Source organism: Saccopteryx leptura, chromosome X (genome assembly GCF_036850995.1).
Source record: "Saccopteryx leptura isolate mSacLep1 chromosome X, mSacLep1_pri_phased_curated, whole genome shotgun sequence".
In the NCBI taxonomy this organism is placed as follows: Eukaryota; Metazoa; Chordata; class Mammalia; order Chiroptera; family Emballonuridae; genus Saccopteryx; species Saccopteryx leptura.
Genome location: NC_089516.1, coordinates 37,149,798 through 37,168,089, shown reverse-complemented (window position 1 = coordinate 37,168,089; position 18,292 = coordinate 37,149,798). Strand labels below are relative to the sequence as shown.

The following is an 18,292-nucleotide window of genomic DNA, read 5'->3' as shown; positions in this document are numbered from 1 at the left end:
ATTATACCATTCTAGATTGGATGGACACTAAGGCTTGTTTGCAGTTTGACGATTGCTATGAACAGTGTTGCAATGAATTCTCTTGGACATTTCCCACGGGACACATTGTAAAAATATCTTGTGGATACGTCTGAGAACACAACCGCCGGGTACGCATATCTTCAGCTTTTCTAGAGGATGCCAGATCCTCTTCTGCAGTTGTATCAGTTTACAGTCTCACCTGTTGGCAAGACAGTATTTAGTGCCAGAATCACCAAGTATTGTCAGAACTTAGTATCAATTTTTACTGTTACATTAAACTATTACATAGTTGCCTGTCTAGTAGCCCTATAGATGTCTTTTTCTCCTCTGAGAAAGGCCTGTTGAAATCTAACTCTTTCACCTGTTTTTCTATTGTTTTCCATCGTGTACTTACTTACTTAAATGGATTTTTCCTGTGTGTTCAATACCGGTCCGTCCATTGATGGTTATAGCTTTGGCCAAAATAGATGGGCCCTTCCTCTGTGTCTGTGTTTTCACCTGCTGGAATCTTTGTGAACAGATCACTGTTATCATATGGAGTAGTCCCCCCTCTCTGTCGTTTCGCTTTCTGTGGTGTCAGGTTTCTGTGGTCAACTAGGGTCTGAAAATATGAAATGAAAAATTCAGGAGATATACAACTTTTGAGTTTTAAATGACACGTCGTTCTGAGTAGCGTGACGATATCTCGCACTGTCCCTAGTCCTTCCTACCCAAGATGGGAAGAGTTCCTTTGTCCAGTGTATGGACTCTGGACATAGGGTACAGTCAGATGTTTTTAGAGAGGGGGCGTCCACACTCACATCACTTTTATTACAGTATATTGTCATAAGTGTTCTACTTCATTAGTAGTTCTAGTGGTTAATCTCTTACTGTGCCTAATCGATATGTTAAACAGGATCGTATGTATGCATGTACAGATGTATGCATGTATGTATGTATGTATAGGAGAACACATAATATAGACAGGCTTTCGGGCATACTCCAGGGGTCTTGGAATGTATCCCCTGCAGATAAAAGAGGGTTACTGTACTCAAATTTATCCATTTTCTCCTTATGGTTAGTGCTTTTGGCTTTAAGAAATCTATCCCAGGCCTGGGGCCATGAAAATATTCTCTGTATTGTCTTATAAAATATTTATAGTTTTGCCTTTCACTGTTAGGTCTGAATCCACTTGCAGTTGTTGTTTGTGTATGGTGGTGAGAGGGCTTCTATTTTTGTTTTTCATGTGGATATCTGATTGTCTCAGTGACTCATTTACTGAAAAGTCTGCACTGATCCAACTTTCCTGCAGCGCCCCATGTATCATAAATCCAGTATCTATCTATGTGTGGATTAGTTTGTATTCATCTGTCTCTTTGAAATACCACATCTCCGCATTAATGACTACAGATCTATCATCAATCCTGATATTTGGATAAGGCCAGTCAATTCTACCTTGTTCATCAAACTATCTTGGTTATTTTCAGCCTCTTTTGACTCCATTTAAATGACCTGTCATTAGTAGGAGTTCAACCAAAAGCTTCTTTGGGGTTCTAATTAGGCCTGCGTTGAATTTTTAGATCTGACTTCCTTTCAATACTGGACATCTGATTTGTGGATATGTTCGATCCCTCCTTTTAATAAGAACTTCTTTAATATGTCCCAATAACATTTTATATTTTTCACATAAGAGGACGTTTTATCCTAGGTACTTTGTATTTTGAAAATCCTATTTTTATTTTTATTTTTTTCTAAATTTGTTGCTGACAAATAGAGTGTAACTGGCTTTTCTATGTTGATTTTTTTGTCCTCAATTGTCCAGATACTTTTATTGAATTGAACAATTTGTCCTTAAATAGCTGTAGATTTTAATGCCCACAATCATATCGTTTGTACATAATGCCTATCTTATCTATTCATTTCCAAAGAAATCTTTCAGTAATTCTAAGAGTGATATTTGTTATAGATGTTGTGTTCTGTAGCAATCTTGATCCAGTCAGGCGATAAGAAGTACACAGTGATCAGGGGAAGTTTAGCATAAAGAATTACTAAATTATGACAAGGTATAATACATAAGATATAAGAAAAATCTACATGGTATTATTTTAGGGTTGAAAGAGACTAGACAAAGAAAGACAAACTTGGAATGGGGGCCCCTCCCCAAGGATGGCATTGAGTCCTCACTGTCAAAGGTGGAGGTGATGCCACTGGATGGCAGAGAACTTGGCTGGTTGCCCGGGCCAGAGCTGGACAACAGAACCATAGATGGTCTACAGTTGCAGGCTGTGCTCTGGAGCATATCCGTGTGGACAGGTCACGGCTAGTGGCTGGTGTGTGGGCTCGTCATAGGAATAGGGGTCCTGGTGGATTTGGAGGCCTGTAACTCCCAATGTCCTGTCCATACAATCAAGAGGGTGTGGGTGTGGGGAGGGCTGCAGCATTGGGGGCACTACAGGAGATAAAGCCTGCGTTGGTGGAGGTGGGGTGGGAGAGCAAGCGCACAGAGAGAATCAGTGGGCAGGTGGCTTGTGGCACAGGATATCCCTAGGAAGAAGGTCACAGAAAGCTGATCACCAGGCTACATCAGGATCGCGCATTCAGTGAGACGAGAAAAGTTGTTATGGCCTCATGCCTTGGAAAGGGCACTCAGGATACCCTCACAACCACACCTCCCAGAGCCAGAAATCATAGGAGGCTCATTTCCTCCTTCGGCATCCTTCTGTCATCTTCTCCTGTTAGGTGTAACATCCTGCTCAACTTGGAGGAGAGATACTTAAAGGAATCTGTCCATTATCCGAGAGCGCACATTGAAAGGGGAATTTAGAGCTGAGAGACGTTAATAATTGACTTCATATCCTTTATCAGTTTAGGGGAGCCCCTTCTAATCTTATTTTGTGTTGGTAGTAGTCACCCTACCTACAAGGTTATTGCTAGTTCACCCAATGAAGAGTATCGATCATCCTGTTGTCTCTCTAGCATGTTAAGGATTAAAGCAGCAGGACTGGCTATGTCAGGAGTGTTAAGAGACTGCTTAGGATTGTTGTGACTTCTCGGTTCCCTGGCCTGAAATGAGTTTTGCTGCAAAGCCAGACTCTGACACAATGTTATATCGTGGTGTTAGGGCAGAGAACCTGTGAGCTCTGCACTGTAGTGTTACTCAGGGTGTGCTTACTGCACTACAGGGAGGGCCTTGGAGTGTGTTGACATTGCCTCTTCCACCATAAGTGTGAGTAGCACATTTTGTCCTCAGGAATAGACTTGTCCACACCTTATATGCTGCTCAGTTCTCCTGGTAGCTGCACCTGAACGAAACAGGAAGAGATCCTGGAACTTCATTCAAAGTCATGCCCAAACGGAACGCTAACTGTGGAGGAGCAGGGTAGAAGACTCCTGTGTCAGTCTTAGCAAGTGTATATATTTACCAGTGTTGGCAATTTGAGTGCTTTGATTGCACTTTTCTCAAGTGGTTTCAGACTCCAAAATGGACAAAAAAATTGACGGGAGAAAATGATATGTATTTTTACCTTTCTTGAGTGGGGAACAATCCATTCTTTATTGGTTGAATGACAACTTACATTGAGAAGGAAAGACATTTCAATATTAATAATTAAAAACCCCTTCTCTTTTTTCTTTCTATTTCTTTTTATTAAGTGAGAAGCAGGGAGGCAGAAACCGACTCCTGCATGTGCCCTGGGGCCGGGATCTGTGGGTGGAGCGCAGAGCACATTCCTAGCAGCTGTGGCTGATGCAATGCTGTGAGAATACTCCAGCTCCCAGAATCCTCCTAGGCATACCCTGGAAGGGAGCTCGCCCGCTATTAGGAAGTGACTTAGTGTCAACCACTCAGCTCCCTGATCTTTTCAGCCATTGGCTATGAAGGACATGCTGTAACACCCTATAGGCTGAACCTGTGTATATAAGCTAGCTTACTTTCTGAATAAAGTGGATCTGCGTCACTGAACCTGGTCCCCCATTGTCGGGTCTTTGAGTCTCTGTGGTCCTCACCCACGGGAGGACTTGTCTAAGGGGATCCACCAGACAAGCCCCATACTGGGGGATGCTCGACCCATTTAGTGTAGCTGCTTTATTGCTGGGCAACTGAGCTATTTTAGAGCCTGAGTCGAGGCCAACGAGCCATCATCAGTACCTGGGGCCACCTTGCTCAAACCATCTGAGCCATGTCAGCAAGAGGAGAACAGAGAGAGAGAGGAGAGAGAGAGTAGGGGAGGGGGAGGACGAGGGGTGGAGAAGCAGATGGTCGCCTCTCCTGTGTGTTCTGACCTAGAATCGAACCTGGGACTTTCACACAGCTGGCGGTTGCTCTACTGCTGAGCCAACCAACCAAGGCCCCCTTTTCTTTTGGTAAGTCCATATTCAGTCAATAGAATAAGAGCCCTGAGATAGGAGAGAAAAAAAACACAACACTTTAATAGTTGTCAATCTTTGTACCCTTGTACCATCTTTCTAGCACTGTTACTGTATGAAGCATATTCACCTATTATGCTCAGATGCCACACAAGACAAATTAACCCTTCAGCCTTCCCCTCACAAAGAGCACTGCACTGGCTTCCTGACTAGGCACCCTGTGTTCTTATACATGAGAATATCTGAATGAACAGGTTACCCCTGTCCAATGACAGTAGTTCAGTGCCAACTGGAATTCCCAGTTTGATGTGCAGTGAAGTAGGAATCTTTATTCAATGCAAAAGAGCTCCATTGTGATACATACAGCCTGGCTCTGAGGCAGCCCTGGGACCAAATGCCTCTCTTCTTTACAGCTCTGCTGTGCCGTGCTGTGCCGTGCTGTGCCGTGCCGTGCCGTGCCGTGCTGTGCCACACTGTGCTCCACTCTGCTCCCATGCTGGTCTACTCTGCTTTGCTCTAAGGCAGAGGTTCTCAAACATTTTGAAGTCGGGGCGCATTTAAAATTTTACAAATAATTGTAGGTGCACTATATACAAATTTCTGAGAAATATGTTATAATAATTAAGTCAAATATTAAAGAAAAAATATAAAGTCCAGTCGTGCTTTTATGGTAATTAAACAAAAAAACCCCCACAAAATCAAATTTATTCTGACATTAAGAAACAATGTTTATGTTACAGTTTTTGAGTTATGCTTTTTAGAATTCGTAAATAATGGGTTTAAAAAATGACAAAAAAGTTATCTTTTTATATAGAGAGATACATTCTTAGTAAGATTTAGTAAATTCGGCAGGGTCCGGTGCGAATGTGTTAAGTTTTTTCATTCTTGTGTTTATGAGAAACATGAGCCTGATGTGTCCTAGCTATTTCATAATGTTTGGGCATATATTTGAAAGGCAGACTCTCATTGCCTCCTCAATACATTGAAGAATTCCTCTCTTTTTACTCTTTTTTTTTTTTTTTTTTTGTATTTTTCTGAAGCTGGAAACAGGGAAAGACAGTCAGACAGACTCCAGCATGCGCCCGACCGGGATCCACCCGGCACGCCCACCAGGGGCTACGCTCTGCCCACCAGGGGGCGACGCTCTGCCCCTCCGGGGCATCGCTCTGCCGCGACCAGAGCCACTCCAGCGCCTGGGGCAGAGGCCAAGGAGCCATCCCCAGCGCCCGGGCCATCTCTGCTCCAATGGAGCCCTGGCTGCGGGAGGGGAAGAGAGAGACAGAGAGGAAGGGGGGGGAGGGGGTGGAGAAGCAAATGGGCGCTTCTCCTATGTGCCCTGGCCGGGAATCGAACCTGGGTCCCCCGCACACCAGGCCGACACTCTACCGCTGAGCCAACCAGCCAGGGCCTCTTTTTACTCTTAATTGTGGTGAGTGCAGAAAACCCCCACCATACATATCATCTTAACTTGACACCAAACAAAGGATACAAGAAACTTGCCTCCAGTCTTTCCAGGAGCATGGGTGGGGGTTGAGTAAACAATCCAGCACCACAGCTTAACAGCCTTTTGCAACCAAATCAGGCAAGTGAGGTTTGAGTTGGGCAGACTGTCAGCTTACAGCCCATTCGCCACACCTCTGTCCCCCAAATATCTAGACTTCAAAACCCTATTGGTTTTTTGGTCCCCAACAGGCTCATATTTCTCTGGAATACCATAGGGCTCACCAGTGCGCCCTGGCGCAGACTTTGAGAACCACTGCAGTAGGCCTTTGGGGAAGTGCTTTTCTATGGAAATGTTAGACATGTGTATGGTAGGCCGTGGCAAAAGGCAGCCGGTGGTTGGGGACTAAAGAGCTCTCTTTGGCTTGGGCCTGGAGAGTTTGGGGAATACTGAATAGGGACAACAGCAACAAGACAGGACTCGGAATCCACCAGGCTTTGAGACAGGGACCTCGCTTCTGCACATATGGAACGCATGACTTGAAAACAATTATGTCTTGGCAGAGCAGGATCGTGGGGGGAAAGTTTTTCTCTGACCAAAGTAGCCGTCAGAATAGTGTACCTCTTTTAATACCAGGCCTTCCCTCTGGGCTGAGTTCAAGACAATAGTTAACCTATGGATTTGAGAATTCAGAGCCACAGCCCCACCCAGGTGAGGATGCATGACTGTGACTTGAGGCCCATCACACTCCTAGAGGAGACAGGAAGGAGGTGGGGACAACAGTGAGAAGCTGAAAAGGAATGTGGATAGATGGTGGTTTCTAGATTCACCAGATCACATGGATAACAGATGAGTGAAATGTAGCATGGACCTTTCTGAGAGAGTTAAACCATCTTCAGGACAGGAAGAGCGTTGATCTCCAAGAGACCTGGAGGGCAGAGCGGGAGGTCCTGCAAAGCACGTTGCCGAGCAGATAGCCAGACAGTCCTTCCCAGCCTGCGCTCAGCTGGCAGACACTGTCCAACCGGACGGCTCAGGCCATCAATACTTGGTTCATTTTCTAGCCCCAGAGACATGCTGTTCAGAGCACCCTCTCTAGGAAGGAGGGTTTCTCCAACAAGTTTGTTTCTGACATCAAATCTCTTTGTGCCCTTGGAAGGTGCCACACTTGCAGACTGCAGGAAATCAGGGCCTACGCAAAGTCTTGGAGCAGTCCTGGGATCCATGAGTGTGGATTGAGGTGACTGTCGTAGAGAAACAGAAAGAAAATCCACACTCTCATAATGTGTTTGAGAGAAATCCGGAGCTAAATGAAATGGAGTCCAGGCATCCTCATATTATTGGGCACGGGCATGCTGCCTGATGCTGCTCTGCACAGAAGCCAATATTGTGGTATTGGCTTTGGAGAAAAGAAAACAATTTTTTTTTGTGTCAGTCGGCAAGGTGACAGAAAGCTAGCCTCAAATCTCTCTCTTGATCCAGGCAGGTTTCAGGACAAGATTTAAGGGATTTCAGCACAAGATCTTCCTCACTGACACTGAAAGGGTTTCAGTGTTTGGGTTCCAGTCATGCTCCAGTCCTTTCTTGCTGGGCTGGGGAAGCAGTTAAGAGCTTACAATCGTGACTTATGAGTGGTGTTCCCAAGAATTGCTCATAAACTTTGGTTCCAGGTCTTGTTATGAAAGCAGAGGACCAGTGTTGGCTGGGTTTGCTTTGACACTGAGAAATTTCATTACATTTTGCAATCGGATGCAGGGCCTGGGCAGAATTTCTATGGTGCAGTAGTTGTCCAGTTTGCCCAAAGCACACCTGGTAGCCAAGCATAACCAGATTTTGTTACCCTGGCCCCATCTCCTCTTCCCTCAACTGGACCAGGTAGAATCAATTATTTGAATTTTCAGGAACTACCAAATCTTGGCTGTAGCTCTGCATCCTCTGCCAGAGTATTGCAGGTTGGAATGAGGGACAGAGTGAGTAAGACTGCATGCTCACAATGTAAATACCTCATACTTAGTCCCCTGTGCTCTTTCACTGCGGTTCAAGAGTGACAGGGCGGGGATCAGTCTGGTTGTCAGTGGGAGAAGGTGACTTTTGGTGGGTCCCTCCCAGCCCATCACTTCATGAGGAATGTGCAAATTTCCCTTCCTCCTGCAGAGAAAGATACCACAGAAACTACATATTGGAGGTGTGCGTTTCCAGCAATCCTGCTTTCCAATGAATTCTCGCCAGTGAGAGTGCCTTCTTGGATGCTCAGTGGTGACAGCTTCCCAACTGAAAGGCCTAGAGAGCCACTTCTCTTGTTAGTGAGCAAGTTTCAGACTACACCTCTGTGTTTCACCACTGGTAGAGAGGCAGTGGACCAGGCCAATGGTCCAACCAGCATTTAAAGTATGTGGACCTGATTAAATAGGAAGATGCCTACTAAAAACGGTTACTGGTGGCTAACGGAGCTGTAAAATGTGCCTCCTAGCTATTTCTACACAGGGGCGGTTCACACTAACTGCACTTCACAGAAAAACCTGCATTGGACTACTGGCGTCTGCCCTGAACTGCCTGCCTGCACTGTGTTTCTGCCTTCTGAGCCAGCCCGTATGAAACAGTTCCTGGAATCCTTTTACATCCAATAGGACTAAGGCTTTCACCATCCAATTAGAGCTGCACAGCTCCAATCAACCAGAGCAGCTCTATTCTGACCTACCAGGACAGTGCCTTTGGGACCAGTCAAGGAGCAAGGATTTGGAGTCATGCTTTGCATGAGGACAGGCCAATCAGGGACCAGGGACAGGGACATCTGAACACATAAGCTGGCTCCTCTCTGACTCTGAGTGTGCTCTTTCTCTTTCCTCCTGATGCTGAAGACTGCCTTTTCTTGGCTGAGCTGAAAGGCTGAAGATGTCTCCTTAGAACAGTGGTTCCCAAAGCGTGTGCCAGGGCGCACTGGTGCATCCTGGATGACTTTTGGGTGTGCCTTATGGTATTCCATAGAAATATGTGCCTGTTGAGGACCAAAACACTAACAGGGATTTGGAGTTTAGATTTTTGGAGGACAGAGGTGTGAGGAATTAGCTGTTAACTGACAGTCTGCCCAAACCCCCACCTCACTTGCCTGATTAGATTGCAAAAGGCTGTTAAGCTGTGGTTCTGGATTGTTTACTGCAGTGGTCCCCAACCCCCGGGCTGCGGACTGGTACCGTTCTGTGGGCCATTTGTACCGGTCCGCAGAGAAAGCATAAATAACTTACATTATTTCCGTTTTATTTATATTTAAGTCTGACAGATGTTTTATTTTTAAAAAATGACCAGATTCCCTTTGTTACATCCATCTAAGACTCACTCTTGCCGCTTGTCTCCATCACGTGATACATTTATCCGTCCCACCCTAAAGACCGGTCCATGAAAATATTTTCTGACATTAAACCAGTCCGTGGCCCAAGAAATTTTGGGACCCCTGGTTTACAGTACCCCCATGCTCATGGAAAGACTGGAAGCAAGTTTCTTTCATCCTTTGTTTGGTGTAAAGTAGAGATGAAACATATGGTGGGGTTTTTCTGCACTTGGTAAAATTCTTGTGTAGCCTTGGAAACATGATGATCTCATTGATTTGCTCATGGCCCACTTTGCCCTATAAGTAAAGCAAGAAGTGGTTTTTGAGCATGCTTTGTTCTTGCTAGCAGCAATAACAGGGCTACCCAACCCCGTAGTTTTTAATTTTGTGTATTTTCTTAATTCCGCACCATTCCCACTCAGGACCTGGAAATACTAGCTGTGCTGGTTCGCAGCATGTGCCCAGATATAAAAATAAATACAGTTGCTCTATTACACCTTATGGATTTACCACTGCTTTTGTTAACACATCATTATTATGTTTATTATGAACACATCATTGTATTATTTTTAGACAAATACACCCAAATAAAATGGATAGATTTCTTAAAAAGAAGTGTTATATTGAAGAATTCGTTTTTGGCAGTGAGCAAAAGTTAACTGTAAATAAAATAGGACTTGAGGGCTGACAAGAAAAATTTAATTTATAGCATTTTCCATCACTTAACACTGAACAATATGATTGGGTTAGAAACCCATTCATGGAAGCTTCCAGTGATTTTGGTTTAACATTAACAGAAGAAGAAGAACTGGCTGCTATATCCACTGATCCTATACTGATGATTAAACATAAGGAGTTGTCTCTTGAAGCCTTTTGGATTTCTATAAAAGAAGAATATGTGGCAATATCTAAAGAAGCTTTGAACATTTTATTATAATTTTCAACATCTTCTTTATGTGAATTAGGATTTTCTACCCTCAACACTATTAAGAGTAAAAAGAGAGGAATTCTTCAATGTATTGATGAGGAAATGAGAGTTTGCCTTTCAAATACATGCCCAAATATTGAAGTAATCGCTAGCATACCTCAGGCTCATGTTTCTTGTAAACATAAGAATGAAAGAACTTAACATATTCACCCTGGGACATGTGGCATTTACTAAATCTTACTAAGAATGTATCTATATATTTAAAAAGATAATTCTTTTGTCGTTTCTTTTATTTTTTAAGCCCTCCTTTTTTTTGAATTCTAAAAAGCATAACTCAAAAAATGTAACATGGGCCTGACCTGTGGTGACAATGTGGGTAAAGAATTGACCTGGAACACTGAAGTCCCTGGTTCAAAACCCTGGGCTTGCCTGGTCGAGGCACATATAGGAGTTGATGTTTCCTGCTCTGCCCCCTTTTCTCCCTCTCTCTCTCTCTCACTCTCTCTCTCTCTCTCTGTTTCTCTCCCCCTTCTAAAATAAATAAATAAAATTTTTAAAAAATGTAACATGAAAATGTTTTTTAATGTCAGAATAAATTGAATTTTGTTGTATTTATTTTAATTACCATAAAAGCACGCTTGGATTTTACATTTTTTTCTTTAATATTTGACTTAATTATTATAACATATTTCTCAGAAATGTGTATATACTGCGCCTACATTTATTTCTAGGATTTTCAATGTGCCCCGACTTGAAAAGATTTGAGAACTACTGGACTACACACAAGGCTCTGTCCTGCATCAATGCAAAATACAAGTGAGCAAAGCTAACTCACTCGTTTCACACTTGAAACAGGTAGGTTTGCCAAACACCATCATTTTAGTTTTATTTAGTGTGTCCCTAAATACTTAAATGTTGTGCATCTTTTCATGGGCTTATTCGACATCCATTTATCTTATCTGTTGAAGTTTCTGTTCAAATATTTGCCCATTGTAATTTTGTTTTTGTTTAAATGTGGTTGATTTTCAAATGTTCTCTATATATTCGAATTACAAGACCACTAATATTTATATTTTTGCATACATTTTCCACTTTCTCTGTATTGATTGGAACAAATTATTTTATTTTGGATTTTGTTTATTTTATTCATGCCCCTCATGCTTTTGATGGCGTATTTAAGATATTTTTGCCTATTCCAATTTCAGTTAGGTATTTATCCTATCATTTCTTCTGGAAATGTTACAGGGTTAGCTCTTGCACTTAAGCCTAATGTCAATTTCTATTTTGTGTTGTTACCGGACAGAGTACGTAATGCTTTAGGTCTGCCTGGGGCCAGGTGGTTACCTGCGAGTTCTTACCTCCCTGCAGGAAAAATTTCACAACACAAGTCAGGAGACTTTGAGAGTAAGGGTATTAAACGTGGGAACTGTGAAACTAGAAGGGCCTAGAATAGAAGAAGCAGCAGGAGAGATCCTGAGTGGAGCTACTTTGTCTCATTGGGAAGTCAGAGAAAAGGGGGCCTTGGAGAAAGGTGCAGGGGGTTTGCCTGGGAGAAGCTGCTTCTGCCCACTGCTTCCCTCTTTGCAAGCCTCAGGAGGAGCCTTCTGGTTCAGAAGATACCTGCCTGTGGGGGAGGAAAAGGGTCAGGGGTAAAGGAAAGGAGCTGGCGCTCCAGGGAGGGAGAGTGCATGTCTCAGTGTCCCATTCTACTGGCCAAGGAATTTCCCTAGCTTCTTACTATCCCTTCTCTGTTTTTATATACGGTGTAAGGCAGGGGTCCCCAAACTTTTTACACAGGGGGCCAGTTCACTGTCCCTCAGACTGTTGCAGGGCCGGACTATTAAAAAAACTATGAACAAATCCCTATGCACACTGCACATATTTTAAAGTAAAAAACCAAAACGGGAACAAATACAATATTTAAAATAAAGAACAAGTAAATTTAAATCAACACACTGACCAGTATTTCAATGGGAACTATGGGTTTGCTTTCGGTTAATGAGATGGTCAATGTCCAATTCCATATTTGTCACTGCTAGCCGTAACAAGTGATATGACACACTTCTGGAGCCGTGAGGCGTCCGTCCCGCGTCACTGGAAGTAGTACTGTACGTGACCAACGCTGCGCTTTTTGGCTCCGCCACATACAGTGCTCCTCTCACTGACCACCAATGAAAGAGGTGCACCTTCCAGAAGTGCGGTGGGGGCCGGATAAATGGCCTCAGGGGGCCGCTTGTGGCCCGCGGGCCGTAGTTTGGGGACCCCTGGTGTAAGGTAAGGCTTAATGGTCATTTCTTTTAACTTAGGGGTATCCCGGTGTCCCTGCCCCAGTTCCTGATAAAACTATCCTTTCTCCAGTAAATTAGCTTTGCATCTTGGTTGACAATCAATTGAATGTATCCATGAGGGTCTATTACCGGAATCTCTCTTCTGTTAGATTGATCTATGTGCCTATACTTTATGCCTATAGCACACTTCCTTGGATTCTGTACCTTTATAAGAATTCTTGCAACCTGACCATCAGTGGGAGTCCTCCAGCATTCGCCTTCGTAATCAACGTAGTTTTGGACACGTTCAGGGTTGGGCAAACAAATGTTTTTTAAGTTTGCTTCCTTGTTACTGGGGCAGTGCCATGTAAGTATAGTGTTTGGAAGGCTGGGGTGCTTGCCCTCAGGGCAGAGGATTGCAAATTGCGAATTGCCTTCCTTCTTGGAAGGGGCCATTTTTGCTATTGTTTTTCCCCCAGCTGGCTTTAGCTGGAGACATGAGAGAGAGAGAGAGAGAGAGAGAGAGAGAGAGAGAGAGAGAGGTAAAGGTAAAGGTAAAGAGACAGAGAAAGAGAAAGAGAAAGAGAAAGAGAAAGAGAGTGCTGAGCCTGGTGGGGGCCTATAAGTCTGGGAAAGTCCAGAAAATGAATCAGGGCTCTGGGAGCCCCCTGAGAGAGGGAAGCAGTCTTCCCTGCCTGTCTGCTTGGCTGCTGTTAGGAGACTTTAATTAACGGAATGGCCAACTATTTTCTGGTTCCACAGTTTCTTTACCGTCTGCCTGTATCCAATGAGAACCTGTGTGGCCGTGGTGAAGGCCACTGGCCTTACACTAAGTCCTATGTATTTTTATTTAAATCTTAGAAATAGCTTGACATGGGTGGGAAACAGTTCCTTATAGATCTCATATGTCTACTTGAATCCTGATCACACGAATTAACAAATTTTGTTTCAAACTATTCTTCAATACTAGTTGCATAACAAACAAGTCTTGCAAGAAAATACAGATAGTGTTTTCCTCTGGGACACAGGACATATTTGTTTTCTGTTCAGGATATTGAATACAGTGGTTCTTTCTGAGGAGGTTTATTACAAGGTCCTTTGTCATACTGTAGTTTCCTACATTGTAATGCAAAGTCCATTGTCCTTTCATACACCTGCAGTACTCCTTATCATCAGTGTGGGGCTTGGGGACATTTGGAGATCAGTGGAGAGACGTTCAGGCTGCCTAGTGTGGCATGAGTAACAAACCACCATGTACTTATGACGCAGGAGTCTTATATCTTCTTCCAGCATCTGTGAACCTGTGTCAAACGAAATTGATAGCTTACACATAGGGTAAAATCGGTGACATGTTTTAAAAATTATTTTTATTTATTATTCATTTCAGAGGAGAGAGAGAGAGAGAGAGAGAGAGAGAGAGAGAGAGAGAGAGAGAGAAAGGGGGGAGGAGCAGGAAGCATCAACTCCCATATGTGCCTTGACCGGGCAAGCCCAGGGTTTTGAACCGGTAACCTCAGTGTTCCAGGTCGACACGAGATCCACTGCGCCACCACAGATCAGACACATTTTTGAGTTTTTGACATGCAGATGCCAAAAAAGACAATGTCCAAAGTGGACTCTAATAACATCTCCAAATCCTGACTGTAGTGGATGGACACAACCAATGCATGCTTAGGTGTCCTGCTTTCAGAAAGTGACCAGCCAACTGTGGGGATAGTTCCCTTACTTGACATCGATGCTATTTTGATCTATCAGGAAGATCAATATCTGCTAAAAGTTTTATCTACTTCATGTTCCCATTGAACATGTAAAACATTTCTTTTTCATACATGGCTTCCTCTTCTCTAGCTCCAGAGCTGTTTTAGGGGCCCCAAAAGAATTTCTTGTTTGTTATTGTTTTTGTGTTTACAAAAAAGCAACCAGTTCCACACAGCTGCTTACTGTACTTTTCAGGGCCACCAGTCTTGAGAATTCAAATTTTAAAGGCAAAAGGCAAATTATTTTCCTGAATAGGAATTTTTTTGCCATCACTTGATAACCCCCAACCTTGGGCTCTCAATATGTGTAATGATGTAAGTATTTGTTCATGTATTTATGGCAGTCATATTACATGTCCTGAGAGGGACAATATGGAATGGTGTGAGATTTCCGATTTTACTAAGGTTAGCACACAATTTAAAACGTATGTTGATTTCTTAACCTTTCCACTGAATGTTTTCAGACTGCAGATCACCTCGGGGACCTGACATCATAGAAAGTAAATAAGGGAAACTAATGTAAACCCAAAGGAAGACAGCAATGGTGGCCACAAAAGACAAAAGCTACAAGACATACAGAAAACACATAATGAAATAGGAAAAGTAATTCCTTCCCTATCAGTAAATACCTTAAATATAAATGCCCTAAAATCCCTATTGAAATGACAGAGATTTTTGGAATGGATTGTAAAAATGATTCTTCAACATGTTTCCTATTAGAGAAGCACTTTAGATCCAGGGACATGCTATATAATTATCATTATATATGATATTTTATCACATATAACTTCTAACACAGTTATATACTATATCATAGTATAATGTTAATATCACATATATATGATTCTGCAATGTGTATATAGTCTTGGGTCTGTTTTCTACTCTTTAAGTGTGAAAAAATGTATACTTTTTTCCCAGGTAAAAAGTCACCAATTTGAGTTTTGCATACCATAAAATAAATGGGCCATGTGGCAAATTTTTGTAAAATAACACTAAATTATAGAGTATGTAATGTTATAAAACCTGAGATTGTCTGGCTATTTAAAACTATACATTACAGAGTCCAAAAGAATCCCTAATCTCCGGTTTCACCTCATGCCAACTCTCTCCTGTACTATGGCTACAATCAAAGCCACGTTTGCACAACAATTTCAGCAAGGAAGACAATTCTATATTTTATTTCGATATTAGGGTAAGAATTTATGTCAATTTTAAGGTATTTGTTATTCCTTGGAAATGTCTCTTATTCCCATTTGGAGCTTTTCTGTTGCTGATACATGAAAAGAGATGACAGCATAGACGACCAATAGGTTTCACAGATTTTTATTGGAATTAAATTGTTTGTTCTTTAACCCATAGAAGTAAAATGAAGATAGTCCTCTGTGATCATTTCTACATTTGAAAGGTTTTCATTTCTGTTATTCGTCCCCTTTATCATGTGTAACTGTAGTGCTATTAGATGAAACGAAACATGAGGAGTTTTCAACATGTGACTATATCTGTATTGAGAAGATGATCAATATTCTGGGTTTTCTAATGGCATAAACAGGAAGTTACAGAATATATAGCAAGGAAAGCTCAGAGCTGTGTCATCCAATTCCATTACCACTTTTTCCTCATCATTTTGAAAGGTTAGTATTTGATAACCAGTTGTTTTGCTGAAACTTAGGTTTCCGCTAGAGTCAAAATGAGCCAAAGTGAGTCTGAATGCAATATTTCTTAGAGGGTATGAACAAACTGAACCATCACCTGAGTGAGTGAAAGTATGTTGCTTGAAAATTATATAATTCCTGGTAAAGATAACACATAAGGGAAAGCAAAAGTGGCTAACTGACCACCTCCAGGCGTATTCTCCATCGGTGACAATCATTTTACCGCACCTCATGCTACCTTTTTCAAATTCTCTTTCATTGGTATAGCGGGGCCAGATTTCCCTGCATAGTTTTGCTCTAAGCCAGTTAAACCATTGATGTTTAAAAATAGATGATAACCATGCTGAAGGAATCAGAGCATCTCGCTCAATAACTGTTATGGAGACCTGGCCACAGATGATATGCTGAAACCTCAAGTTTTTAAACACTGGTTGAAATGCTATGCCTCTTTCGGTTTCAAGGAAGGCGATGTTACCAACATGTTCTTTGTGCCTGGAAAACCAGTTGTTTGCATTCACTAAAAGCTGACTTGTTGTGCCGTTCCAGGTTGGGTTAAGACGAAGGAACATCCACTTTTTCACTGTGGTATACACATCTATTTCCTTTTGCATTACTAGTAAATTCGAAGAAGAAATAAGCTGATTCATAAGATCTATACTGAGTTCCTTGAAAAGTTCCACACTTGGATGTGTCATCAAATTGTGAAGAAGCCATTCAAAGCACCTTGTCTTTACAGACTCTAACCCATAGGTTTCTGCTGCTGCATAATAGCCACATACAGTTTTCTCGTTAATTGTTTCCTTCATGTTCTTATCACACTGATAAAGTAAGTCCTCTACTTGAAGCAGACATGCTGCCGCCAAAACTCCTGGAATCTGAAGTGGCTCCCTGAAGACATAGTCATGATTGTACAACGAGCCTAGTGCCAAATGCAGGGAGTCCACATCTATGTTAGGGTCATTAATCTCCAGGTCAATAACATCTTCCTGAGACTTATTCCCAGAAGCTCTCAACATAGTTGCAAAGTAGCCTGACTGACATAAAAATATTTTATGTAAACACCATTCTTTCCCCAGAGCGCGGATTTTAATATCACTGTTCTCCCCATTCAGAAATAAAGTTTGGTAAGCATATTCAGATGCGAGCTTAACTTTTTTATGATGGTTTCGGCTGACCAGTTGCTGTAGATTGTCTTCTGGGTCTTGGTGACTGCGGCTATTCTCGGACTCTGGGCCCAAGGAGGGACTGCGGCGCCTTCGCTTATGGCTGTCAGATCCATAACTGGTGCCTGCCTGAGCTCCTGGCTGACACGGATCCGCTCTGCCTGATTCCCTGCGTCTCAGAAGCCGACTGCCCACGGACCCCATAGATGAAGTCCCTTAGAGTCCCTAAGGACACTATTGCAAAGACTTCCTTGCCATGGTGTTGCCGTGTCCTGTCACATCTGCCTAAGCACTAGTCTCTCTGGGACCCTCTGACAGTTCTAAGCATCACAGAAGCAGCCCTGGAATCTTTATCATTCGCCCCGCCCCTCTATCCATGTGGCCCCGCCCCCTGCCTCCAGTTTTCCCAGGGTTCTGGCCCCTTTGGCAGGGCTCCAGCCTCCAGGCTATCCTTGAGAATGTTTCTCTGTAAGGGCAATGGCTGAAACAAAGGCTTTTGCTCAGTGTTACAGATTGTTAACACATTCACACTCCCAATGTCAGCTTCATGGAGAATCCAGTGTCAGCAGTATTGAACACAGTCATTTACCTACAACTTGTAGCGATTTAAAAAGGTGAACAGTGGTATCTCATTTTTTTATTTGCTTTGGACTACTAGAGTGTCGATCTCTTTAGAACTTTCTGACACATAAATCCATTCCAGTGTCATTTTACAGTTTCTCTCTCCGAGTACCAGCTTTTTCTACGATGAGCTCTGGTTCTTTTCTTTGAAAAAAGACATTTGGAAATGAGATCTGGGTGCTATATGTGATGACCTGTACTAAGGTGGCATCCTTCTGGACCCTCCTGTTGGACGAAACTGTGACATCTGCTTGTTCTGACGACATGGGAGGAGCTTTTCTTGTTGCATTCTCATTTACTTCCCTCGTCCTGTTCAGCTCATCACTGTTCACACTAACTTACACTTATATGAGTTCACCACGTATTCCTCTTGCCTTGTCTTTGTCACTATAGCTTCTAAGTGGAATTACCTTACTTCACGGCCTGCGCGGCAAACCCATATCTGTCTTTCGATTGTGTTTAAGCATATCTTCTCTATTGTGGTAAGGAACCAAAGAATTGTGAAAATTAATATTAATACTTTTGCAGAAAGGGTTACGTTCCTTGCCCCCTTCTCTCTGTAGTGAATGAAATGATAGGAATGTGGGAGTTTCCTGGCTTACAGGGACATACTATATAAGAAACCCCCTTTTACTAAGAAGCTTAAAAGGCATTTTATAATTTAGGCTAAGCATACAGAGAGATTTTGTATATATGATTTCTATACATGTGTGTGAATTACACCAGCTCAGGATGGACTACAGTATATTGTGAATGAACGGGTTTAGTACTAG

At 42.6% G+C, this 18,292-nt stretch overlaps 1 protein-coding gene across 1 annotated transcript; it reads right to left on the bottom strand.

Annotated features, from left to right (window-relative positions):
• Positions 1 to 15,599: 15,599 nt before the first annotated feature.
• LOC136386306 (germ cell-less protein-like 2) lies at positions 15,600 to 17,102 on the bottom strand. The gene has a single exon (XM_066357792.1). It carries the CDS (start codon positions 17,100 to 17,102, stop codon positions 15,600 to 15,602), a length of 1,503 nt encoding a protein of 500 aa, XP_066213889.1.
• Between the last annotated feature and the right edge of the window lie 1,190 nt (positions 17,103 to 18,292).

Bases quoted from the DNA above. Each gene is read 5' to 3' on its own strand.
- LOC136386306 (XM_066357792.1), bottom strand. From the start codon at position 17,102: ATGGGGTCCGTGGGCAGTCGGCTTCTGAGACGCAGGGAATCAGGCAGA.